The sequence below is a fragment of the Artibeus jamaicensis genome, unplaced genomic scaffold (genome assembly GCF_021234435.1).
Source record: "Artibeus jamaicensis isolate MK-2021 breed Jamaican fruit bat unplaced genomic scaffold, CSHL_Jam_final contig_793, whole genome shotgun sequence".
NCBI lineage: Eukaryota > Metazoa > Chordata > Mammalia > Chiroptera > Phyllostomidae > Artibeus > Artibeus jamaicensis.
Genome location: NW_026521975.1, coordinates 3,509,569 through 3,536,823, shown reverse-complemented (window position 1 = coordinate 3,536,823; position 27,255 = coordinate 3,509,569). Strand labels below are relative to the sequence as shown.

The 27,255-nt window shown below is 42.0% G+C and overlaps 1 protein-coding gene across 2 annotated transcripts in view; it reads left to right on the top strand.

Moving 5' to 3' along the window:
• Positions 1-27,255, top strand: part of MTUS2 (microtubule associated scaffold protein 2) — a 620,738-nt gene that overhangs the window by 463,889 nt on the left and 129,594 nt on the right. For both annotated transcript variants that reach the window (XM_053672918.1, XM_053672919.1), the window contains exons 6-7: positions 911-1,009; positions 6,776-6,987. In XM_053672918.1, the coding sequence (XP_053528893.1) occupies positions 911-1,009; positions 6,776-6,987 (311 nt within the window). The remainder of the gene's footprint in view (positions 1-910; positions 1,010-6,775; positions 6,988-27,255) is intronic.

Genomic DNA, 27,255 nt, shown 5'->3' with positions numbered 1-27,255 from the left:
TTGTAAATGTGTAGATTTTTATACAATATCTATAAAAAGGTCTGGGAGAGTAACTGCCAAATTGCCAGCATCAGTTACTTCTGGAGAAGGAGTAAGGTTGCAGAGTTTGTGGGGAAGGTGGAGGTTCGTGGTCTGCATCAAAGAAACCATCACCAAGGTTGTTTTTTTTTTGAAATGACATGAACTGTGCTGAAGTGGAGGCAGGTGTAGATTCATCCAAGTCTGTGTTTTTTGCCTAATCTTCCACCCATTGTTCCTTGACTTTCCGATGAAGGTGATGTGAAGGTGAGTGTCCATTCCCAGCACACAGGGAGAAACCGCTCCATATACTCCTACGGCCCACACTCAGTTTACCCTGCTCTGCCAGGGCCAGCCCTGGGTCCTCAACGGCCCAGCAGAGACAGCACAACGGCTTCGTAGGCCAGCGTGTGAGCCAGGTGCATGGACAGTAATTAGGCTCCGACCCACTCCCCCGGGGCTCAGCCCTCGATGCAGCAGTCATTAGAAGTTACGTTCAGTGACAGCTTCCTTCCGTGTCATCTGAAAATTAGTTTCTGCAGAAAGAGGTGGGCAGGTCATGCTGATGGCTAAGGACAGGACAATTTTAATTCCCAAGTAATTCGTCAGGGTCATGGGGGTGCTGTGACCTCTAGAGACAGTTTCATCAAATCAGAGTCAATAGTGTGTTTATTCCCCTGTGTTGCTCACTGCAACGCAGGTCTCTTCGCTATGAACAAGTGTGTCATTCCTCAGGCGCTGAGAGTGGTGAGCATAGCAACAAATCATCCAAACATGGCTTTGTTCTGTTTGCCTTTTGTTAAACCTCCCTTTCCCCAGACAGCTTGTGTTGCTGTTCCGATAGTAACTGCTTTGCTTTCTTTCTGTTTCTCTTTTTTTTAACTATATATAGGAACAAAGAAAGAATTACAAAAAGATCAAGATGCTAATAAGCCTGCTGTTTCATCCCCAAAGAGAGTGGCGGCTTCAACCACCAAGCTTCACTCACCAGGTATTTGGGAAATGTCACCTGCGTTATTTGGGTAGAAGACTTGAAGGTGGACTTTATTTTTCCTGGTGTTATTAGTGGAGCAATGCCAGCACATGCGATATGCAGGATTGTCCACACCTGCCATGCATATACTGATGTGTTTTGACTCTCCATGAAATGAACCAGCTGTTGGCATCATCTTCTCCAAAAATGTTATTATTATGCTACATTTAAGTGATAGAATCCTCTCTGTGGAGGGGTACCTGCTAGTCCAACAGCATATAGGAATAATTTATAATTGAAAAACAGACTTTGAAGCTCTAACTTCAAGAGATAATATTTTCTAAAAGGAAGAAAAACAGCATACAATGCATATCAAATACTTGTTATTTTGTCAGTGAAGAAGCCATTTCTTTACATTCAGACATAAGTAAGCTACCTAAAGTCACTTGAAACTTAAAAATTATTTATTATGGAAATTCATATGGTACAGCATTAGCCCCCTTGTAGAGTAGAATGCAATATAACCTTAGAACATTTTCTTAAGCACAAAAATAGCAAATCAACAGCTCATGTCTGAGTTCTTACTGTATACCAGACACTGTCCTATTTATTTCATGCCCACATTAACCTGTGAGGCAGTGCCCTTCCTTTTACCTGTGATGAAATTAGGGTATACAGATGTTTGTTAATTTGCCCAAAACCATAGCAGATAAGTAGTGGAGTCTTGGTTTGAACTCCAAGCACTCACAATCCCAAAACTACATTCTTATTTGCTCTGCTAATAATCAGAAAGCTTGCAGGATAGAAAACATTAGTATTTATAGTTAATTAAAAATGTATAAGAAATAAGCCAGAGCCATGACAAAGCTGGCTGCCTAACAGGGTAAGAGACCAGATGGAGAAGCCCGTGTAAATCTGGAATTTGTGAAGGGCAGCACATCCTGGATTGATTAGGAAGCAAAAGAAAGCTCCCCCTGCAGGAGGAGCCTGACTGGTGCCCTTGAGAAGGTGAGGAGGGGGCCAGCCCTCTCTTAGGAGTTCCTCACCCCTATCTGCCCTGGCAAAATCTGAGAACTGGATTCCATGCTGCCCTTGTGGTCTGATAATTCAATTCAAAGTGCTATAGGACTTGTGTCCACTTAGGAAAATAAAAGCAAAGTTATTACAGAGACAAGGAAATAAACCTGTGAGGTCCTTATGTTCTAGGAGAAGTAAAGGTATTGTGTATTTTTAGACTTTAAGTTAAAATATATCTGTTAAAATTTCTACAATAACTAATAAAATACAGTATATAGTTCTAAAACAAAAAGAATGGAAAAAGTTGGGATGAGGAATAAAAGTGTTTTCTGTCAATGCAAATGAAGACGAAAAGGGGAAGACGAAGAAAAAGCAGAGGGAAGAAAATGGGAAATTAGAAAGGGAAACAGAGAGGGAGGTGGGAGAAATGGAAAGAATAAAATATTGGAAATGAACTAAAAATGTCCCAATGAATGCGCATGAACCAAACTCTACACTAAGTCAGTCCTCACCCAGGCTCAGGACCAGCAGGAAGGATATTTTCTGCCCCCTGCCATCTTCTTTTTACCTTCACCACCGCTAGCCAACCCCAGGCAAACAGTGCCGATGCTAAGTAGGAGAAGAGTGTGCTACACAATTTTCTGAAACAAATTTAGATCAGTTTAAGAACCATGAACCCCGTCCAAGACCACACAGGACTCAGCACCCGTGCCCCGGGCTGTCCTGCCAGCCTGCAAGAAGTAGGTTGGCTTTCTGTCAGGATGTTGACCTAATTCATGAAACGCTTTCTTCAGGCTTTCAAAGTTGTGTCTCATGAGACTTTTCTTTCTTGTTTACAAGTGTTAACGTCATGAGCCTTCTCTTATGAGCCTGCATATGGTGTATATATGCAGGTTTCAATGCTGCATTTTGTTTGTTATCATGTCAGTTAAGCTTTCAGCTTTAAGATTAAATCAAGCTTTTACATCCATTAGAATCCTCTGGGTAGTGCCAGATGGCGGCAGATGCATATTTAATATTCTCTTTCCACTCTCTAGGGTTGTCCTTCTCCCCAGTGTTCAGCGTTTGCACGCACAGGGCTTGTATTCATTCTTGTGAGGCTATAATATTACTGGCTTTTTCCTCTGAGTTGCCATTCGTCACTGGGGTCATCATAAAGTCTACTGCCCTGGACCAGCATTATGGAGCCAGCAGGATGGCTACAGAGAAATTGTGACTGGAGCAAGATTGAGATAACAGGAGGATGTTCTAGATCTAGCATGTGTCCCCAAACCCGTGAGGTCTGTTGGAGATGTTGTAGAGGGGATCAGCCATGGGGGTGGGTACACAGCCTTCAGTGCTGAGAGCCCTGGGAGTAGAGGACATGCACAGGGAAAGCTGTCATGAAATTTGGCCCCCTCCAAAGCATACAATGTAAAGCATACGTATTAAATCAGCTGTCTGTGGGTCATGGAGACACAGTGGTCTGGGTATTTCTGTTCCTATATTTCATATCAAAGAGATACACTGGAGACAATATTTTTCAACAACTGGGAGGTTTACAAGGGGTGAACAGTTAAAAAAAAAAAGGCTGGTATTTCTACTCTTTTTTCACTTCAGTGAAAGAACCGTCAATAGGCCCTGTTTTGAAGGTCTTTATTCATTAGTGTCAATGTCCTAGCTCAACTGGGTGGAAATCAGGATAGTGGAGGAGGCCAGAGCACTGCCTCTTTGAAAAGACCGAATGCACGTGGCGGATCTGCTTGACTGCAGGGAGGGTTGCCCACCTGCTTGGAGCCCTCAGCCACCCCAGGAGCAATGTAAATACAGAAAGGGACAGGGAAGGGGGTGATAACAAAACCTTTCGGCACCTGGAAGTGTCTTCGGAATGTGGTGTGCCATCATTAAAATGTGCAAGGTGGCTCTTCCAGAGAAATCCGAAGCGAGCCACTGTCCCCACGCCCATCCGGTGCCCCCCACGTGCCCCCCCGTGTTCCCTGAGGTCGCTGCTGTGCAGAAGCTTTCATCTCATGGCCCCGTTAGCCCCTTGCCTCCTAAGCAGATTGTCACTTGGCTTCATTATAGCTGGCTCTGAAGAGAAGACAGTAGAAGCACACAAAGTCCTCCTTAGATTTTGATGAAACAGGTGAAGGTGACTGTGTGTCAGTCATCTCTCAACATAAGCTCTCTGTCCCCAAGACAGTAGGTGAGCCTGGGCCACTGTCCTTGTGGACCATCCTGGAAATGGTGTCACATTGGGTAGACCGGAGAGTAAGTGACAGAATAACACTTCATGGAGGTAACTAAAAAAGTACTTAACAAAATCGACAGCATAAAAAAGAATACTGTTTTTAGTAAGGACCAAAACTATGCCGATGATGGGTTTGGGACTTCAAAGAGCAGGAAGACAACTCACGTGGAGATGGAAAGCAGTTATTCGGAAAACAAGGGTTTGCTGGGCCATCTTTACAATGGGACAGAGAGGACTTGATCAAAGGGGCCTTGCTAGGTCCCTCCCAGTCTATTGCACCTGGTTCAGATTAAGATGCCATTATCTATGAGGATGGCTTCCTGCCTGGAGCAGGTCCTCTATCTAAATTCCTTTAGACAGGTAAATGGGGAGGGACAAAGATTCTTTCAGAGACTTTTGTTCCTTAATAACCAGCTTAAGATGATTAATATTCCAAAGGCACGTTGGGGGTGGCAAACTTCGCTTCCCTTTAGCACCAAGAACAGGATTTCACCAAACCCTCTTATATTGTATACTTACCATCTACTGTAATTGCTAACCTGATGATGATGATGATGACGATGACATTGACATTAATACTAATGATAATAGGGAATAAATCTGACAGCCAAAGACACCAACAACATGAATGCTCACTAATACCTACAAACTCAGACGTGACTCTCTGTTCCTAGATTACAATTAGCTTCAATTAACTGAGCTGGAAGTATGTTTATTATTTCCTTCAGATTTCTAAAAGAAGTGTCTTCTGTTTTATCAGTGTCAGGCACCTGGTACCTCAATACATTAATTAAAACATGGGAGGGCTTCGTAAAACCACCAGCCCCAGCAATAAAATGGCAAACAGTAATTATGAAAAAATCCACCTTAGGTCTTAGGCTGTGTCTTTGGGTTCAGTGCATGCAGTAACTCTCTAGTATTTTGTTGGTAGTTATTTTTCTTTTGTGTTCAGTATCAAGAACATTGAGGTTAAGTACATATTAAGATTGATTTGCCTACAACATGCAAGTGAATTTTCTGGAATATTATGTACTGCCACAAAGACAGTTTTAAAGAAGCAGTACGTTCACATTGCACTGTTAGGTCATGCATTTTGAGATATGTCCTCTGTGAGGTTCCCACTGCAGTCTCTGGTGATATCTTAACAGGAGGGAGATTTAGTTAAAATTCTCATGGTTACCGTTGAATTAACAACCAGAAGTAGTTAGAGCAATTAACCATCCTTTCCCCTTAGAAGATGAGGCTACTTGTGTGTTCCAAGCCCATTGCTCCGCTCTGCTTGTATATCAGATACTGCAGAGGCTTCCTTTTCTCATTTGTTCATATGTTACTCCCTAGCATTTTGGAGGTGGGCAGGTCAAGACATAAGAGTGTTTGAAATATTAAAGTTTATTCATGACTGTGTGGTCAGTGTCTATGCCATGTTCTCCAGGATTATCTTGGGCAAAAGAAAGAGTGTGCTTCTGGAATGTAAGTTCGTTGTGCCCCAGAGAGGTTCTCTGGGCGTCAGGTCCACCTGAGCACCCATGAGGACAGCAGCTCTGGGGAAGAGCCTTGCTTACCCTTGGGCCTTGGACCATGACACAGTGCTTGTCTCTGTGACCTTTCCTGGGGCCTTACCTTTATACCTTCACTTCTCCTTAGAGCCTCACCCACCCTGTCCCCAACCCCAGGAGGAGTTTCTGATTCCTTCCACTTTGCCCCCACATCTGGATGACACACACATACACCTAACATTTGCCTGGCAGGAACCAGACCTCAGAGGCTTCATGGCCCTCATAAGGAATGAGCTCTTTCTTCTCACTGCAGTGGAGCATACTGAAGAGGGGCAGTCCACACAGGTCACCAGCTGTATTATATTTATAAAGATCATTATGGCTGCTGTGCAGTGAAAGATGGGCAGAAGCAGGGTTTCCCATGAGAAGGTGAGAGGTCACAGTGGCTTGGACTGGACCTTGAGCTGTGGAGGTGGTGTGAGTGATCACATGGGGAAAGATTTTGGAGGACATTGATGCTGTAGAAATTTAAAACCAGAAAACCCTGGAGCAGAGGTCACCAGAGGTGCGGCTTGAACCTGACTTTGAACAAAGGGTAACTAGAAGGATGGCAGAAAGGGAGGGAAGGGCATGTGGGCAGTACTCCCTGATGCTCAATTAAAAGGTTGCTAGGCTACAACTATGGCTTTGACCTGAACAGACTGATTTATTTGCCATTAGACGTTTTCAAGGAGTAATTCCATGAATATAAAACATCTGCTCTATCCCTCTAAGCAGACCTGGAAGAAATGGAGGAAGCTGGAAAGAATTTGGCAATTTGGCCTATTCTTCTTTTTCCAAGCATGAAACCTTGCACTTAGAACCACATAAGCAGAGCAAGTATTTTAAGTCCCTGCCACTTTTTTCTTTCTAATACCTACAATGACAAACAATGGCAATTCCTTTTTGGCCACTTGCTTTTGATGAAATCCTGTAATAAGGAGCTGTTGTCCCATTTGGGCTGAATGTTTTTTCACAAGTGACTGTTTTTATTTTAAATAGGATACCCCAAGCAGAGGAGCACGGCTCCCCGGAATGGGTTTTCCCCCAAGCCGGACCTGCAGGCCCGTGAGGCTGAACGGCAGCTGGTTCAGCGGCTCAAGGAGAGGAGTGAGCAGCAGGCCAGGCAGCTGGGCCTCGTGCAGGCGGAGCTGAGACGGGCAGTCCGTATCTTCCAGGCGCTTGCAGTGTCCACTCAGCACTTCTTTGGGAAGGTGAGGCCTATTTATTAATGTTGAAGAGCTCTTTGTTTGGGTGAAGGGCAGTCATGGTGATGGCTATTTGTGTGTGCAGGTGTGTGTGTGCGTCTTAATTTGGGTTAGGGATTTGATTTTCAGGAGATTATAATATCTGGCCACATGTTTTGGAGACAGCTTTATAGCTATGTATGAAAAAAATTAGTTTGGAAAGAATGATTTACTAACCTAATTCCAAAAAAGAAAATTGTGTCATAAAGAAAGGAAAGGACATAAATGAATGTTTTGAAAGCGACATCTTTGGAGGACATCTTTGAAAGGACAAGGCTCCATCAAGTGGAGCATGTGATTTTTCGTACTGCAGATAAGAGATGGTCAGATTCTGAAATTTCTGCCCATTTCAGGTCACAGGGAGACAAGACTGGCTGCTCGTGAGAGGGGCTGGGCCCAGAGCATCTCCTCAGCACCTCCCAGGGCCTCATGGGAGTTGGGGAGGCCTTGCTCCCTGGGTTGTTTCTGGAAATGCAGACAGGGCTGGTTTCTTCAGCAACTAAGTGTCCAAGGCTCTGGGGCCATGCAGATGCAGAGTTTGTTGTTAGCCATGGTGTGGTTAAGCTTCCTGCCCTCAACCAGGAATGGAGGCTGGGGAAAGCCTGGGGCCTGAGTGAGAGTATTGGTGATCCACCACGAGGCAGCCAAGGCACATTCAGGGGGGAATATGAACATTTACCTGGTAAGTTTAAATATTATGAGTTAGCATATTAAAAACCAATAGGGCATTTTCAGGTTCACACGTGGACTTTTTGGTATCTATAAATGGGAGGAAGTAAAAAGCAATAAAAATGCTCTCCAAATAAGAAAGTGGACTGACAAAATTCCTGGCTAATTTAAAGGAGAAAATCAGAAATGATAAGTAGCACCATGTCCTCTGGTTTTATTTATCATCTGAAGTTCAAAGTGTAGGGGACTCTGGCCTTTTATGATGCCCTATGCCCTCCCACATTCCCAATACAGAAGCCCAAGCTGAACTCTGCTGCTACTGTGTGCTTTTTGCTTAAAGCTTTCAGCAGAAAGAGCCAATTACCAATTTCTTGTAATGAAGGGCGAGATGAACAGGTTTCAGGTTACCAATGATTCTAGCCTCTTCCTTAGCCAAAATGTTACCACCAGCACTAATGTACCAAGTTGAATTTCCTATCTTCCTTCCTGGCCTAGTACTGTTGATGTCAACGTTGAACACCTGAAGTGACTGTATTCCCACAAAAAGGGAACCCTAGTACACTGTTGGTGGGAATGCAGACTGGTGCAGCCACTGTGGAAAACAGTATGGAACTTCCTCAGAAAACTGAAAATGGATATGCCTTTTGACCCAGCAGTTCCACTGCCAGGATTATATCCTAAGAACCCTGAAACAGCAATTCCAAAAGAACCTGTGCACCCCATTGTTCACAGCAGCACAATTTACAATAGCCAAGTGTTAGAAGCAACCTAAGTGCCCATCAGTAAATGAATGGATCAAGAAACTGTGGTACATTTACACAATGAAATCCTATGCAGCAAAGAAAAAGAAGGAGCTCCTACCCTTTGCAACAGCATGGATGGAACTGGAAAGCATTATGCTCAGTGAAATAAGCCAGGTGCTGAGGGACACATAACACATGATCTCACCTTTAACTGGAACATAATCAACAGAAGAAAAAAGCAAGCAAAATATAACCGGAGTCATTAAAATTAAGAACAATGTGACAGTAACCAGAGGGAAAGTGGGAGGGGATAATGGAGGGAAAGATTTTCAGGAACAATTATAAAGGACACACGGACAAAACCAAGGGGTAGGGTGGAAGCAAGGGGTAGGGTTTGGCTGGGGTGCAGGGAGTGGTGGGGGAAAATGCAAACAATTGTAATTGAACAAAAATAAAATAATTAAAAAAAAGACATTCTCACCCTGACTAGTGTAGCTCAGTGGATTGAGTGCAGGCCTGCGAACTAAGGGATTGCGATTTGATTCCCAGTCAGGGCACATGCCTGGGTTGCAGGCCAGTTCCCAACAGGGGACCCATGAGAGGCAACCATACATTGATGTTTCTCTCCCTCTCTCCTTCCCTTCCCCTCTAAAAATAAATGAATAACATTTTTTAGAAAAAAAGACATTCTCAAAAAGCAAAAACAAACAGAAAATTATAAATATGTTTTCGAGGTGCCAAAGTGGCCTGCTCTGCCATGGTAAATAGTGGGCATTTTTCTTATTAGGGAAAGAGCGGCATGTTTTTTGTTCTTCAGCTGAATGTATATTTTCCACTGACTGTGAAGTCTTTAGTGAAGAGAGGAAAACATGGTGGTTCACTGAAGATCAGTGATAATGTTTCCATTGTTACTCCTTTCGCGCATCTTTCACAAAGTCACAGCAAATCCTCAATTGAGTTTTCATGTGGACAGACATTGATAGAACACATTGGTAATATGAGCTGTGTTTTCCAATGGGATCTTTTGGACCCCATTTATGGCATCATGGCAGAGAAGAGAGTTTCTGTGCCAAAATTAAGAGTTAGTTCTCTGTAGTTGTGGATTTCTATGTCCCAGGAAAATTCCCTATTGGCTCATGGGTCACAAATTTTATTTCTGTGCAGCATATACATGGCTTTTAAATCAAGGACCAAAAGGGCTGGCAGGTGCTTTGCAAGGATCTCCATCAGCCCTCCTACCACTAGAGCTGCGTGCAGCCTGACATTTCAGCAAGATGGATGGCAGACATGAGTTTCACTTTCTTTTCAGTAAATCACAACCAGCAACTCCAGACAGGCCTCCCAAATGACCATGATGTTTCACCTCCCACATGGTGTGTTCTTTTCAACTCTGTCTCCAGATAAATGCCAGAAGAAAATATGGACAAGTTAAAAAAAAAGGCTGTAACTGAACATAAGTGGCTTTCACCAAGGCTGTCATATATCCTATGTGGTTCAGGGTGATTGATTTGAGTGTTTGCCAGTAACACCAAATGAGACCAAGATGTATGGTGGGGAGAGGGGTGAAGCACCTGGAAAACACAGGTGAAGGTAGCTGGAAGCCTCCAGTGATGGAGCATCTGTGACAAGGGCCAGTGATCCTGAGATGCTCAGAGTCACTTCTAAGGAAAGTCAGTGCATTATTATTATGTATGAAAAATGGTTGTAGCCACACATGCCCACTGTGAAAAGCATGGCCTTTCTACCCAGCCTCAAAAGATAAGAACATTGTTTTTTACACTTCTGATCCTCTGATAGAAGACCCTGCTGGAACTCAACACATTCGTCTTTTCTGCACTGTAGCATATTCATCTACAAAGTGTGGCACAGTGGAGAGAGGGTGCAGTGCCAGCCAGGAGTCAGTCCTGCCTCCACCTCCTCCTAGCTATGGATCTCCAGCAAGTTGCTGGCCCTCTTTAAGCCTCATCATCACCAAAAGGGATAATATCCTTGCATTTGTTTGGGTCCCTGCTAACTCAGTTACCTCTGTGCAAGTCTCAGTCTCCTCAGTTTCAAATAGGACCAACTCTTCACAAGGCGAGTGTGATAATGTTGTGAATTAATGGGTAAAGGAACTCTGAACAAATATTCAATAAAACATTCTTTTTAAGTACAAGGAAATTTGGCAAAGCCCTACCTTCAAATATTTTACTCTCGAACAGGATGAATAAGACATAGATGAGACATAATACATAAAGTTAAAACAGAACAAACCACTCTAATTTCATTCTGTGTGTATGTAAAGGTTTTGATCTGGGTGTACTTTAAGAATAGAAGTAATTTTTCTACTTGGGCTATTTAGCTGCTGCTTTATATTTTCTCCACAATATGCTGATGCCATTAAGTGCATATTGGAAGTCAGTCTCAGTGTATGTGAAATCACTAAAAAAAAAAGGACTCAGACAGAAGCAGGATAAGAATCTTCCATTCCTGACCCATGCTTTACAGCTCCTGGCAGAGTGACTGTGAACATCACCAGCTGTGACACAGCCTGAGCCTGGTGTCCAGAAATTCTAAGGTGCCACATTTAGGTGCCAACACCAGCCTCTCACTTGTGCTGCTTCAAGGCAGCTCTGTCCCTGCAGCAAAGCACAGTCCTTACCACCCACCAGATGAATCTGTTGCGCTCCAATGCCCAGACCTCCAGGTAGTGTGGTAATGAGTGTGACTCTCAGGGACTCGCACTTCTGAGGGTCAAGTGGAACGATGTTATTTTTCTACTGCTGCCTGGTTCATGAAAAGTGTCCTCTTTTTAAAAGTTTTTTATTGAAACTATCTATTGAGGTGACATTGGTTAATAAAATTAGATAGGTTTCAGGTATACAGCTCTATAATACATCATATATGTGTGTATTTTGTGTTCACCCCTCAAAGTCAAGTCTCCTTCCATCACCATTTATCCCTGCTTTACCCTCTTCTACCCTTCCCCTTCCCCTTTCCCTCTGGTTACCATGGTACTGTTGACTGTGCCTATGAGGTTTTTTTTCCTTCACCTTTTTGACCCAGCCCCCCAACCTCCCTCCCCTCTGACAGTTGTGAGCCTGATCCCTGTATCTATGACTCTGTTTCTATTTTGTTTGTTAGTTTATTTTGTTCATTAGATTATAAACATAAATGAAATCATGTGGTACTTGTCTTTCTATGATGGGCTTATTTTACTTAGCACAGCAGTCCCTGGTTCCATCCATGCTGTTTCAAAGGTAAGATTTCCTTCCTTTTTATGGCTCAGTAGTATTCCATTGTGTAAATGTGCCATGGCTTTTTTATCCACTCATCTACTGATGGGCACTTGGGCTGCTTCCATAGCTTGACTGTTGTAAATAAACTGCAGTAAACACAGGGGTGCATATGTTCTTTCAGGGTTTCAGGTTTCTTCAGATGTATTCCCAGAAGTTGGACTGCTGGGTCAAAAGGAAGTTCTATTTTTAATTTTTGAGGAAACTTCATGCTGTTTCCCACAGTGGCTGCACCAGTCTGCATTCCCACCAACAGGGCAGTAGGGTTCCTTTTTCTCCACATCCTCGTAAACACTTGTTGTTTGTTGATATATTGATGACAGCCATTTTGGAAGGTATGAGGTGGTATCTCATTGTGGCTTAAATTTACATTTCTGTGATGATTAGTGATGCTGAGCATTTTTTTATATGTCTATTGGCCATCTGTATGTCCTCTTTGGAGAAGAGGCTATTAGGTTCTTTGCCCATTTTTAATTGGATTATTTGGGGTTTTTTGGTGCTCAGTTCTATAAGTTCTTAATAAATTTTGAACATTAACCCTTTGTCAGGTGGTTTCCCATTCAGTGGGTTGTGTTTTCATTTTGTTATCGGTTTCCTTTGGTGTGCAAAAACTTTTTAGTTTGATTTAGTCTCATATATTTTTTCTTTTGTTTCCCTTGCCTGAGGCAATAGATCAGAAAAAAAATATTGCTATGGGAAATGTCCAAGATTTTTTTGCCCATGTTTTGGAAAGGATTTTTATGGTTTCAAGCCTAACATTTAAGTCTTTCACCTATTGTTAGTTTATTCTTGTCTATGGTGTAAGAAAGTGGTCTTTTTTTTTTTTTAGCATGTATCTGTCCAAACTTTCCAACACCATTTATTGAGTAGACTATCTTTATCCTATTGTATGTTTTTGCCTCCTTTGTCAAATATTAATTAACCACTAAAGCATGGGTTTATTTCTAATCTTTCTATTCTGTTCTGTTCATCAACATGTCTGTTTTTATGCCAGTTCCATAATGTTTTGATTACTATGGCCAGGAGTATAGTTTGATATCAGGTAGTGTGGTTCCTTCTACTTTGTTGTTCTTTCTCAAGATTTCTGTGGCTATTTGGGGTCTTCTGTGGTTTCACATAAATTTTTGGAATATTTGTCCTCATTCTGAGAAATATGCCATTGGTATCTTGATAGGAATTGCACTGGAACCATAGATTGCTTTACATGGTATGGACATTTTAATGATGTTAATTCTTCTAATCCATGAACACAATATATGCTTCCACTTACTCATTTTTTACTCAACTTCTTTCTTCAGTGTCTTATAATTTTCTAAATATAAGTCTTCTACATCCTCGGTTAAATTTATTCCTAGGTTTGTTATATTTTTTGATGCAATTGTAAATGGGATTGTTTTCTTAGTTCCCCTGTTCCCTCAGTTTTTTTTGTTGTTGTTGTGTTCTCACTTACATTTTTTAAGGTTTTAAAAAAATCCTTTGATTTCTTCCTTGATCTCATTATTAACCCATTCATTATTTTGTAACATGTTATTTAGCATCCATGTCTTTGTGTGGTTTTGTATAATTGATTTCTAGTGTTATACTATTATGGTCAGAGAAGATGCTTGATCTGATTTCAATCTTCTTACATTTATCGAGACTTGTTTTGTGCCCTAACATGAGGTTTATCCTATAAAATGTTTCATGTGAACTTGAAAAGACTGCATATTCTGCTACTTTAATGTGAAATGCTCTGAAGATGCCTATTAAATTCCAACTGGTCTTCTGTATTATTTAAGACTTCCATTTCAAATTGTTGTTTTTCTGTCTGGAATATTTATCCATCGTTGTCAATGGGGTGTTAAAAACCCCTGCTATAACTATTACTTTCAATCTCTCTCTTTATGTCCATCAAGATATGCTTTACACATTTAGGTGCTTGTTCATTTGGTACATAAATGTTTACAAAGGTTATATCCTACTGTTGAATTGCTCTCTTTATCATTATGTAGTGTTCTTCTTTTTCTTTTATTATAGCCTTTAAGTCTGTTTTGTTAGATATAAGAATTGCTACCCCAGATTTTTTTCCACTTCCATTTGCATGAAATATCTCTTGCCATTCCTTTTCATCCGTGCGTATATTTGTTTCCAGATGGGTATCTTATAGACAGTATATATATGGGTCTTGTTTTCCTATCAACTTAGCTACACTATGTCTCTTGATTGGAGCATTTAATCCATTTACATTTAAAGTAATTATTGATCCATGTCCAGTGTGGCTCAGTTGCTTGGAGCATTGTCTCATAACTGAAAGATTTCAGGTATGATTTCTGATCTGATCTGATACCTAGGTTGCCAGTTCAGTCCCCAGTCTGAGCATGTGTTATTCTCAGTCTGGGCATGTGCAAGCTCTAGTCTGCATACATATGATTCTTGGTCTGAGTGTGTATGATTCCCAGTCCACATGTGTATAATCCTCAGTCCACAGGCATATAGAAGGCAACCAATTTATGCTTCTCCCTCATATAATGTTTCTATTTCTCCCTTCCTCTCTAAAAAGCAATGAAAAAATGTTCTCAGGTGAGGATAAAAAAATAAAAACAATAAATAATTAGTTACAGGCATGTATTTTATTGCTATTTTGTTCTTTATAATTATGTTCCTCTGTTGTTTTCTTCCTCTTCCTTCTTCTCCTCCTCTTTTCCTTCTCCTCCTCCCCCACCCTTTCCTCCTATTCTGAAAGAAGACCCTTCTTTTGACACTTCTTGTAATACTAATTTGGCAGTAATTAACTCCTTTAGCTTTTTCTTCTCTGAGAAGCTCTTAATTTCTCTGTTGGTTCTAAATCATAGCCTTCCTAAATAAAGCAGTCTTGGTTGTAGGACCTTGCTTTTCATCACTTTGAATAGTTCATGTCAATTCTTTCTGGCCTGAATTTTTTCTCCTGAGAAATCAGCTGGCAATCTTATGGGAACTCCCTTCTAGATAACTAATTGCTTCTCTCTTCCTGCTTTTAAGATTCCGTTTTTGTCTTTAACCTTTGCCATTTTAATGTGTGCCCTGGTGTGGTTCTCTTTGGGTTCATCTTGTTTGGGATTCTCTGTGCTTGTTGAAATTGTGTGTCTTTCCTTCAACATATTAGGAGTCATTTCTTCAAATAGGTTCTCAATCCTTTGTCTCTCTCTTCCCCTTCTGGTACCCCTACGATGCAGATGTTGTTATGCTTCATGTTGTCCCAAGAGTCTTTTAAACCATCCTCATTTTAAAAAGTTCTTTTATCTTTTTGCTGCTCTGATAGGGTGTTTTCTTCTACCTTGTCTTCCAAATTGCTGATTCAGTCCTCTGCTTCATTCAACCTACTGTTTATTTCTTCTTGTGTAGTCTTCATTTTAGATATTGTTTTATTAACTTCTGGCTGTTTATTTTTTATGGTTTCTATGTCCTTTTTGTGCTTGCTCTCTCTGTTGAAGTTCCCACTTAGTTCCTTGAGCATCCTTATAACAATTTTTTTAAACTCTCTATCTGGTAAATTGCTTGTCTCCATGTCATTCAGCTCTTTTTATGGAGAGGTCTCCTGTTCTTTCACTTAGTGCCTTTTTTTTTGTCTCCCCATTTTGGCTGCACCTTTGTGTTTGTTTCTATGGATATGTTATGACTCCCAATCTTTGTGGGGTGGGCTTATATAATAGGTGTCCTATGTGACCCAGTAACAGAGTCTCCTTGATTACCTGAAGTGTGTGCTCTAGGAATGTCCCTATGTAGGTTATGTTGGCCTTCCTGTGGTAATTGAGTTTTGTTTTCTATTGGCCCGTTGTGCATAGGGTTGACTCTCAGGTGGGCTGACTATGAGGATCAACCTGTACCTCAGTGTAAAAGTTTCTGTGCAGGTGCTGACCATATCAAGCACAATTCACCTCACCAGGGTCTGGTGCCTGCCAAGATCTCCCTTTGGATATGCTGCTTGTGGAGCTAACTGGACCTTGCTCTGATGTCGTCCAAAATTGGCCACTGGGTGTGTAGATTCTGAGAAACGTTGGGAGGGACTCTGGTGCACACCAGTGTCAGGCACTGTCTGTGACTGGCCCAGGGCATCCTCTCTGGAGCTACAAAGTGACCTACAGTTTGTGGCTGCCTGTGCTGGGCCTGAGTGTATATAGGAAGGACCAAGCTGTGCACCAAGGCTAGCCTTTACCTGCACCAGTCCCAGAGGCAGTTCAGCAAAAATCCAAAGTCACCCCAAGATCTCCTTCTTCCTGCCTCCACCTGCTGGCTGCTTAGTAGGCTCAGTCACTAAAAGATCCTCTGGCAGTCTTTGAGTTGCATGAGGTAGGTTCTCAATGAGTCTCCAGGTAGGAGCAGGTGTGTTCACCAGATCTATACAGGTTCAAACTTGGTGCCAATGTTGGGTCTGAGGCCACTCAGCAAATTTTCCAGGGTATACCAAGTCTAGCAGCCATTTTTGGGTGCTTGCACACCTTTGTGGTGGGATGGGGTCTCAAGGAGTCATCAGGGTGAGGCCAGCAGAGTTTATCAGGCCCAAACAGATCATGATTGGCCATGTGAAGGGAAAGCTCTGTACTGCTTGAGCAGGGGAAAATGGCCTTTGTCCTAGAGACAGACAACTCAGTCTGTCTCAGATTCTGCCAGGAGCCTGATCTCAGCAGGGTGGGGGAGCCAGGAATTGATAGGATGGGGCTAGTGTGTCTCCCTTGAGGGGTGGTACTGTTTAGGCGTGGGGGAAAGTGGGGAAAGTTTGCCCTGCCTCAGAGCCATGTAGCTCAGTCTGTCCTGGATTTCAACCAGACCTTGGCAGGGAAGAGCCGCCAGGAAGTGCCAGTCAAGTTCATTAGGAAGTCAGAGTAATGGCCCCCACCCAAAGCCACACAACTCAGCCACTGACAGCCCCTGAGTCTGCCCACATTTCTACACCCCTGTGCAGGCAACTGACTCCTCAGCAGGACACAAGGTCTGCAGTGAGGGGGTACAGGGAGTCCCATGGTTATGGCTCTTGCTTTCCCCAGGCTGATGTCATATGGAGGGGTATGCTCCACCCAAGAAAGAAGGCATCTGCAGTGTGGGAGAGGGACTCAGCACAGGCATCCTGGCAGCCATTCCTTCAGCTTTCTCCCCAAAGCCACAAATACCACTCTCTCCTCATCTGACTCTAGTCCACTCAGCCTTCCCTCCACCAGAGCCCAGAGTGACTGGCCGTGAATGAGATTTTATGTTGGGCCTTTAAGGGGGTACCTGTGTCTCTAACAGATCGCTGTGTCTCCCTGGTGTGCAGAATCCCTGCTAATTTTCATAGCTAGATGTTATGTGTGTACCTCTTCCCACTTCTGGTGCTCTGAGCTTGGAGCCTGGCTTTGGTTCTCACAGTTGTCAGGGGGAAGCTTTGCAACTGAGATATTTCTCTGGAATTTCAGTCACTGCCTATGGAAGTGGAGCCAGCCCTTTTCACATTCCACCCTTCCTACCAGTTTCATTGTGGCTTCTTCTGTAAAGTCTTTGTTTTAAGACTTCTCTTCAGCTAGTCTTCGGTTGGTTATTCATGTTGATTGCTCTATATTTTAGTTGTAAGTCCAGTTTGGTCAGGGGAGGAAGTTGAGTGTTGCATCCACTTATTCCACAGATGTCTTGGATCTCTCTCCTGAGAATGCTGCTCTTGAGCAGCCCCTGCTGGCTAATCCAGGGAACAATCTAGCCAGTGGTCAGTGGTCCTGTGTTAAGTGGTGTGCCTTGCCCTGTAGCATCAACTTTTATCTAAGTTACATTTACGGGTGTATTTATTTTAATTTTATTTTCAATAGGTGTATTATATTTATTAACTATTTTTGTAATAATGTGTTATTTTTATCAGTAATTTTATGAATGTGATGGTTTTTAATTGTTTTTATTTATTATTAAATAGTTTAAGCATAAAGGGCATGAAAATTAATGTCACTAATTTATGTATTCTCTAAGTTTAATATTAGAGTTCATTCATCAACCCCCTTTTCCCCAAAGTGTGTGTATGCCTTTACTATTTGATACCCATCACCTGTACTTAATATTTATGAACATTTTGCCATATATTCACTTTATCGATGTTTTTATTGTTAGTTGGAGGTACATATTTTTAAATATAGTTCCTATATTTCAACTTTAACTATTCCGTTCACTTGTGTTAATAGAAGCTTTATATCAGCCCTGCATCTAGCATACAAAAGGTTTTATTGCCCTGACTGGTTTGGCTCAGTTGGTTGGAGCATCGTCCCATAGACCAAAAGGTTGCGGGTTTGCTTGCCAATCAGGGCACATATGTAGGTTGTGGGTTCTATCCCCAGACGGGGTGCATATGGGAGGTAGCCAACTGATGTTTCTTTCTCTCTTTCTGTCTCCCTTCTTCTCTCCCTAAAATCAATAAACATATATTTTTTTAAAGAAACATTCTATAAATGGTTCAGAAAAGTGAATGGCAGAGCTCCTTGATATCACTTCTGGTTATTGGCCATCTCCTGTGTCTTAGGCACTTAACATATTATTTTAATCCTCCCAACAACCCTACTTAGTTTAGATATTATTCTCCTGTGACAACGGAGGAAACTGAGGCTCAGGGAGATTACGTAGCCTCTAAAAGACAGCATAATTAAAAACTGATGGAGCCACAACATAGATGCAGGTGTTTTTCCGTACATAATGATACTACTTCTGCCTCTACCCCAACCTTCTAGGTGATGTAGTTAAGGGGAAGAAACATAATTGGAAAAACAAGAAATGAAACAATGATCCAGAATTTAAACATTTACACAGGATGTGAAAAGAAAATGACCTAAGGTGAAATTTCACCTGTTGCCACAAAACATTGGTATGTGCTCAGGTGAATGCCCAGTTTGTGTGAGTGGGGAGGGCTTGGCCTGGAAAGGAGAGCTGGGAGAGCCAGGGCGGAGAGATGGGCAGGATTTGGGATGAGTAACGAGGGAGAGAGAGCATGTGTGGAAAGAGGATGCCTAGAGCTGCTTATCTGCAGAGCGGTGTCCCTCCCTGTCTTTGAGCTCTTTGATAAAGGAATGAGTCAGTGCTGGACGAGTAGAGATACAGGAACATGAGAACTGTTTCTAAAAGTGCAATGATTTCTCTATACAGATCACAAGCTCATGGGTGTGGAGGTAGCCCTGTTTCATTGTCCTTGCTCAGCAGCCCTGGGACCAGTTCTTTGGTCAGAGCAGTTGGTATGTGTAAAAAGGGAGGAAAGAAGAGACAGGGATAGAATCTGGTTGTAAAATAAATGCTTGTTGCTTTAGCATTGAATACATTCAGATTTTAAACTCAGATTCACTAGCATGAATGTCTGCCCTGAGCCCCAAAAGCAGCAGAGAAGCTATTAGGTCCACCAGCCAAAGGACTCGGTGTTTCAGAGATTTTCCCCACTGAGTGCAACTCTCAGAGCAGTAATTAGACCTGATCAAAATGGAAAACAGGAAGCTCTTTGTTGTTCTGTAAATCCTAAAAATGACTATTTAAATACAGTGTCGTGTCCCTTCCCCTTATAAGCAGTGTCCTGTGATAATCTTCTCTTGCCTTTAATTTTACTTTGAATAACTAAATTTTACTTTGAATAACTAAAGGCTTAGAGAAAACGTCAGACTTAGGTTGGCATTTCTTAGTTTTTTCAGCATATAACCTGGTGGGAAATGTTAGTGAAGTCAATTGCTTCAATGGTTGCTGTTTTGAAAGAATATTATATTTACAGAAGTAAATGTCACCCATTGCCTGGCCAGGAGAACCATGAGTATTTGCTTTTACTCTTAGGAATCTAACTTAGGGAACTTCTTAGCATAATCCCCCCAATATTCCCAGTATCAATTAATAGAAATCACCCAGCTATGACAAGCAGGGCTTTCAATTAATAAGAACCCTTGACCTGGATGTCAAAAATGGAAAACATTATAGTAGGTGGAAAATAAAAGGCAAAACTGTAATGTCTTCTCAACTTTTTTGGAAGATCCCCAATACTGGGGCCTGATAAGACCCAACTTCATTGATGACAATATAAATTTCATAGTAAGATAATAAGCTAAAAATACATACTTGACTAAGGCAGAATCAAGTTGCCCCCATTCAGTTCCTCTCTCTTACACTTTTTCATAAATGTTTTTTTTTAACTTAAATGACATGCCTTTTGAATACATCCATGTATAGCATAATAGCATTTTGGTCAAAGGTGGACCATATATATATGATGGTGATTGCATAAAATTATAATGGAGCTAAAAAGATCCTTATCAGCTAGTGACTTCATAGCCATTGTAAATCATACTGCCACACATTAGGATTTTGTGCCTCTCTTTCTAGCAATAGCAATGTTAGAATCTAGAAGTGTCGGGGGGCACTCACCTGGGCCATGAGCTTCTCACAGACATCTCTCCTTTCTATACTACTAATGTTACAACTAGACCAACTTGTTTCTTACCATTGCAAGAGGACCTTCAGTGATAACCATTAGGAAACTTTGTAAAAAAGAAAAGTTTATTGTTTGTAGGTCCTGGGGTGTATGAGGTTGAAGTCACTGGTAGAAAGAGAAGAAAGGGAGAGGGAGGTGCCATGGGTTCTCCTTATATGGGCATGGAGGGTGGGCCTATGGTTTCCTCTGACTCACTCTTTATTGGTGAATTTAAACATAAAAGTGAGATTTAAAGTTTGGGAAGAGAAAAAAGCAAGTAGTCCAAATGGTCAGTTATTGAAACCGAGGCAGACCTGAAACAAAGAGCCCCTCAGTAGTGGGAGGCACCCTGGCCCTTTTTCTAGTCGTGCGAACTGCAGGTCATTGGCAATCTAAGCTTCAGTCAGGTACTTCTGTTAAAAAAAAAAAATCAGCCAACCATCAGGGCTAACACTACAATTACACAGTGTGTGGCGATGCTGGTGCAACTGCACTGCCTGCAGTATCAAGTATGGCGTGTACAACTACAGTAGTGGGCTAAACCACCCAGCTGTGTGTAGGTGTGCTCTGTGATGTTCGAACAAGTGCAAAATCACCTAACAGCACATTTCTCAGAACTTATCCCCTTCTTTAAGTGGTGTGTGACTGTACAGAGAGATGCCATTGGAAGAGAAAGACAGCCTCCACCTATTCCTTTCTAAAGGAATTTCCACAGACCCTGGTTGGCAGTCAGGTAAAAGTGATCTGTGGTACAAGTACCTGTGTTTAAAATACTCTAAGATGTGGAAGCCAGTGTGGTTTCACTGCAGTCCTGGGGGACAGCAGCACGTGGTGGGAAGGGCACCTCACCAGGCCATGCTATTCAACCTTCTGATAAGTACCAATATCTCTGCTCCTGTGTCACTGGAAATGTATTTTAAATAAATTAAATGCTATAAACTTCTCTTAAAGTAAAAACAAGCTGAAGAAATGATAACTCTAATATAATTACTGCCTGAGGAGATAAGGCAATATGGTTGCCTCAGCCTCAAACTCTTTTTTCTGTGAGAGATGAGCTTTTTAACTTTTCTAGACCTCAGCTTTTCTATTGCCAAAGGTCCTCAAAGAGTCTGGAGGCTTTCTTAGGAATAAATGATAGAGATTTATTCAAGGGCCTTAGAATTTGCAAACTGGAAACACAGCTAGGCAAAAGCCCAGAAGTGTTCCAAAGAAGAAAGAAAAGTTCAATGTTCTTATAGTAAAAAGTGCATCCTTGAGAATGATCAATCCTGCATTTTTAGCCCTAGGATGGTCCAGAATGGTTATCAGTCAGGTGTCAGGCAATCAGGATGATGGATGCTAGGTGATCTGGTATTGTCCAGTGATTGGATAATGGATGTCATGTGCGTGGAAACATGAGCCCTTCAGGAGATTATCAGGTGACCAGGATACATGAGTCCTTCAGGGATAATTATAGGGCTGTTTGTAGGTCCAGAGGTAGATCCAGGCATTGATGCAGGACTGGAAAATTCAAAAAGGTTTAAGTTCCCATGTTAGTTAGAGCAAGAATGGAGTCTTTCTTCATGCCCCAACCTTCATAATGCTAACAATAATTGTAGCAGCTTGGTCACAGTGATCCATCGTATACACTCCCTCTCTTCACCCTTTCTTCAGTATAAAGTGGGGTGACTGAAGGTCCAACTTCAGGAACAAGACTACAGTGAAGGTGCTCTCATGCCCTGACATCTCCGATTTAATTCCTTCCTCCAACTGTGGCAATGCTGTCACTTAAATACCAAAGTGTCTAGCTCCTCCTTGGGTGATGGAGAATGGCTGTGAATTGGTGTAGCCCACCTTCAATGTGTGTGCTATGACCATCACAGTTTAGTAAATATATTAGATTTTTCTCTTTGGGAAAACCATTTTTAAGCAGCCAACTTCTGTGGGGCATTTAAAACATGCATGGATTTCTAAGGATATCGTCATCTCCTGTGGCTTCTAAGGGACACTGCCAGCACCGAGGGAGTTGGCGGAGAGCAGTGGAGTAGTGTCCTGATGAGACTGAGCCCTCTCCTCACCTGCTTTTGCCATCTGCTTTCTGAGAGGGGCAGGTTCGGGTTGTGCTATACTTCTTTATTCAGGTTAGAACTGGGAACAAGGGTCCCTTTGTGTAAGGCTCCTGGTTGCTCTAAGTGAACTGTGCCAAGAACCTCCCTCCACACCTCCCACCTCTCTTCCCCCTTGGTATAATACACTCAGAGTTATCTCTGATCCACAGATACATCACAGTCCACCATAGCCATCCTGTGTAATACCCATTTGTTACATGGAAGATCTGAAAACTAGGTCTCAGACCCTGACTTCCAAGTCTGGAGGAAAGATAATGTTTAATTAATTAATTAGTTAATTAATTAATATATTTTATTGATTTTATGCTGTTACATTTGTGCCTTTTTTCTCCTTTATTCTCCTCCACCCTGCACCCCACCTCCTACCCACATCCACCCCTCTTATATGTATGACCCATGGACATGAACAGAGTAAGTTCATGTCCATGGACATGAACAGAGTAAGTTCATGTCCATAGGTTGTACATATAAGTTATTTGCCTTCTCCATTATCTATACTATTCTTAACCTCCGCCTGTCTATTTTGTACTTACCATTTATGCTTCTTATTCTCTGTACCTTTTCCTCCATTCTTTCCCCTGGCCCTCCTTCAGTTGCTCTACATTTCTGCGATTTTATTCCTGCTCTAGTTGTTTCCTTAGTATGTTTTTGTTTTTCCTTTTTTTTAGGTTCAGTTATTGATAGTTGTGAGTTTGCTGTCATTTTACTATTCTTATTTTTTATCTTCTTCTTTTTCTTAGATGAGTCCTTTTAACATTTCATATAATAAGAGCTTGATGATGATGAACTCCTTTAACTTGACCTTATCTGGGAAGGACATTATCTGCCCTTACATTCTAAATGATATTTTTGCTGGATAAAGTGATCTTGGATGTAGGTCCTTGCCTTTCATGACTTTGAATATTTCTTTCCAGCCCCTCCTTGCCTGTGAGGTTTCTTTTGAGGAATCAGCTTTTAGTCTTATGGGCACTCCTTTGTAGGTAACTGTTTCCTTTTCTCTTGCTGCTTTTAAGATTCTCTCCTTATCTTTAATCTTGGGGAATGTAATTCTGATGTGCCTTGGTGTGTGCTTCCTTGGGTCCAACTTGTTTGTGACTCTCTGAGCTTCCTGGATTTCCTGGAAGTCTATTTTCTTTGCCAGATTGGGGGAGTTTTTCTTCATTATTTTTTTTTCAAATAAGTTTTCAATGTATTGCTCTTCATCTTCTCCTTCTGGCACCCCTATGATTTGGGTATTGGAACATTTAAAGTTGTCTTGGAGGTTCCATAACCTCCCCTCATCCTTTTGAATTCTTGTTTCTTCATTCTGTTTTGGTCGTATGTTTATTTCTTTCTTCTGGTCCAAATCATTGATTTGCATCCCATTTCCTTCCTGTCACTGTTGGTTCTCTGTATATTTTGCTTTACTTTACTTTACATAGTCTTCAGTTTTTCCTCTATTTTTTTTTTACCATAGTCAACCATTTCTGTGAGTATCCTGCTTACCAGTGTTTTGAACTCTGCATCTGATAGGTTGACTATGTCTTCATGGCTTAATTCTATTTTTGGAGCTTGATCTGTTCTTTCATTTGGGCCATATTTTGTTTTGTTTCAGCACACCTGTCGTGTTGTGAGGGGTGGAGCCTTAGGTATTCACGGGGGGGGGGCAACCCACGTTGCTGCATTGAGGTGCTGTATGTATGTGGGGGAGACATCCAAGAGGGAACAATGCCATTTGTTCTGCTCTTGGCCGGCTTTCAGTCTCTTCCCCCACTGCCCATAAGCAAACTGGGCCCTTCTAGTGCTTATTCCATGTGGGTGAGTTTGTGTACATTCTGGGACCTTGTGGGTCTCTCCAGTGAACTCTTCTGTTAGGCTAGGAGTTTCTCCTGCTGTTGCAATCCCCACAGATCTCTACAGCCAGAGGTTTTGTGGCTTTATTTCCCCATGCTGGTACCCTGGGTTGCATGGTGTGTCTAGCTTCCCAGTTGTTCCTCCTGGTTTATCTGTGCAAATGTGAGACTGCCTTGTCCTCAAGCTGCTGCCTTGCCCAGTGTCCTTTCATCCCAAATGCCTGTCTCTGCCCCTCCTGCCAGTCTGGATGAATGTTTCTTCTTTAACTTCTTGGTTGTCTGGCTTCCATACAGTTCAATTTTCTGGCATTTCTGGTTATTTTTAGTTTTAAAATTTCTTGTTGTCCTTCTTTTGTTTGTGTAAAGAGGCAAAGTGTGTCCTCCTGTGCCTCTGTCTTGGCCAGAAGTACCAGACATTTGTTTAGATCACTGCAGAAGGAAGGGATTCCTTCAACCAGGGTCCCTGGGGGCCCTTCAGAGAGGACAGATGCTGATGATCCAGCACTCCCAGAGTAAGTACCATTTCAGTCATCACAGAGTGAGGGATCCAGCACTTCATGGGGCACAGTCCTGGTAAAGGACAGGATGGCTCTGGAAAGAATTTAATTTGCCTAAATGTTGGAGTGTGAGACTGGCAATAAACAGAAACTAGGCAGAAGGGTTTGCAGACTTGCATAGCTCAGTAAAGAAAAGGGACTCTGAGGCAGTCAGGAGGTGCAGAGAGTTTTGGACAGAGCACAAAAGTGTTTGAAGGTGCATTTGAGGAAAACAAATATGTTAGCAGGTAATGTATGGTAGGAAAATTCCAGGTAGAGAAACAATTAAGAGGCTTTGCTAGAGTAACTAACAAATCCAGGTGACAGGTAAGAGGGCCGGAAGGAGGATCAAGGGTAGGAAGGAAAGGGCAGATACGGAACATGAGGCTCCTTGGTGGTGAACTGATTATGGGCCTCAGTGGGGTTTTAATGGTTACAAAGTGTTCCAGATGGTAAGTGACAAACTCTCACCTCAGCAACCCCTGAGCAAAACCATAGAACTGTGGAATGGTAAGTGTTAAGAACTTAGGACTTGTGTGTGTTTATAACTTGGAAATATTTAAAGGTGACATGTGTTCTCTTGTTAAATATTTTCTATGGAACTGTACACTCTGTGCATCAGCAAACTCAAGGTCCAGGGCCAGTGGACCCATAGGGACAGCCACATTTAAATATACACACACTTTATAGATGTATTTATATACTTTATATAATATACATTATATATTTATACTATATATAGTATAAAAGTACTATAGTATAGAAGTGTGTGTGTGTATATATATACACTTTTAACTCAAATATTGCCTGTCCCTTTGAGATTCAGAAGAAATTGTCTAGAATCTCATCCCACATTTTAGGGGTATGCTATGTCCCATTCTCCCAGAATTTCAGGTCAGAGGAGCTTCTGTTTTTTAGAGTTATCTGTGGCTCTGAAGTTCTGCTTCATTTGAATTAATTTAATGTATGGTTGCTGCCATCCCGCTTGTGCTAGTGTGTTCCAGCAGCATCCCTCCACACCTGGTACAGCCCCCCCCCACCCCCACAACTATGTTGATTTCCAAGACACTTTCTGCTTTATGGTGCTGGGGAGTTATGATTACAGAGTTAAGTATGGGATTCGAGGTCAGGAGAGAAAAGGGAAACTTTAGAAAAATCAATATGGGGGCCATTTATACAGAATTGACATAAAAGAGGATGAGACTGACAGGAGGACAGGGTGTACAGAGGAGCAAGGAAGACACAGGGCACACCCCTGTAGGGGCCAGAGGAGGAGGAAGGCAGGAGGAGCAGGAGCAGTGAGAACAGGTGCTGTTGGAGACAGGAGAGTCCCACCTCAAAGAAGCCAGGGAGACAGGGAGAGAGGGATTTCTAGAAGGCGAGGGCACTTTGCACCACCAGGTGCTAGACAGTGGATGAACATGAGAAAGAATGAATAATACCCCAGAACTTGGCAATTTCAGATGTGAACAGGTAGGGAAAACCAGATTTTCCTGATTCCTTGACAAGCAAGTGTTTTAGCAAAGTCTGGCCTCCATTCTGCCCACTGTGAAGCAGGCGCTTTATCCTGTGAGAAGTGGCAATGGTGACATCTACAGGGCAGTGTCTGGAAGTGACAATCTGTGCCTGGTGAGAAGAGCAGATGCCAAGCATTACCTTCAGTTCCCGGGAGTATTCACAGAGCAGGTGCTGTTCCCTTCTCCCATTCACTAAAGTGTGAGCTACAGGCTCGCCCATGCCACAGACGTAATTCAAACTAGTTTAGAAATTAAAAACATACAACTGCTTTCATTTTTCATTTTATTCCTGACAATCAAATTACTAAGACAGCAAGAATAAGATTGATGTGTACTTCGAGTGGTTTACCTATGAGATAATTCACAAAAGCAAGTATGTGTTGCACAGACCTAAGGGTCAAACAATTTTATATCTGTAATCCCGCCCCTGGAGAGAGTGAAAGTCCATTACTTTGGCCCTACCAGGAACAGAAAGAGAAACATTTAAAATCCGAAAAGCAATGAGGCTGTGTTACATGACAGTGTTCTCTTGAAAACAACAACTATCCTAAGTGCTGTGCTGACAAAATAGGCAGGAGGTGACAGCATTTCTGAAATTCTCTTTAATAGTATTTCTCCACTTTTGTGCCAGTTTGAAAGAAACACACAGCAAGGCAACTAGGTTTATTTTACAAGTATAGGGGAGGCAGAAGAAGAGGGGAGAAAATGAAGCAAAGAAGAAATGCAGTATATAGAAAAGTTACAAAGATAGCAGAAATTAACTACATTGATAATCATATTGAATGTGAGTGGTTCAAACACACTAGTTAAAAGATAGAGATGTTCGTAAATGACTTTTTAAAAACCCAACCATATGTTGTCCACCAGAAACCCAATTTAAACGTAAAGACTCAAATTAAAGATAAAGGGATGGAGAAAGATACAGCATGCTAACACTTTTCAGAAGAGAGGTGGAATAGCTAGCTGTATTAACTTGACAAGCAGACTGCAGGACAAGGAAGACGATCAGTCAGAGAGGGGTATCACTATGTAACGGTAAAGGGGCCAGTTCTCCAAAAGACCTGGAGAACATGAAGGTTGTTGATATCTTAGGCTGACTCTGTAAAAGTCAGATAATATTCAGTTGGTGCAGTTCTGAGAACTCTGTTGCTTTA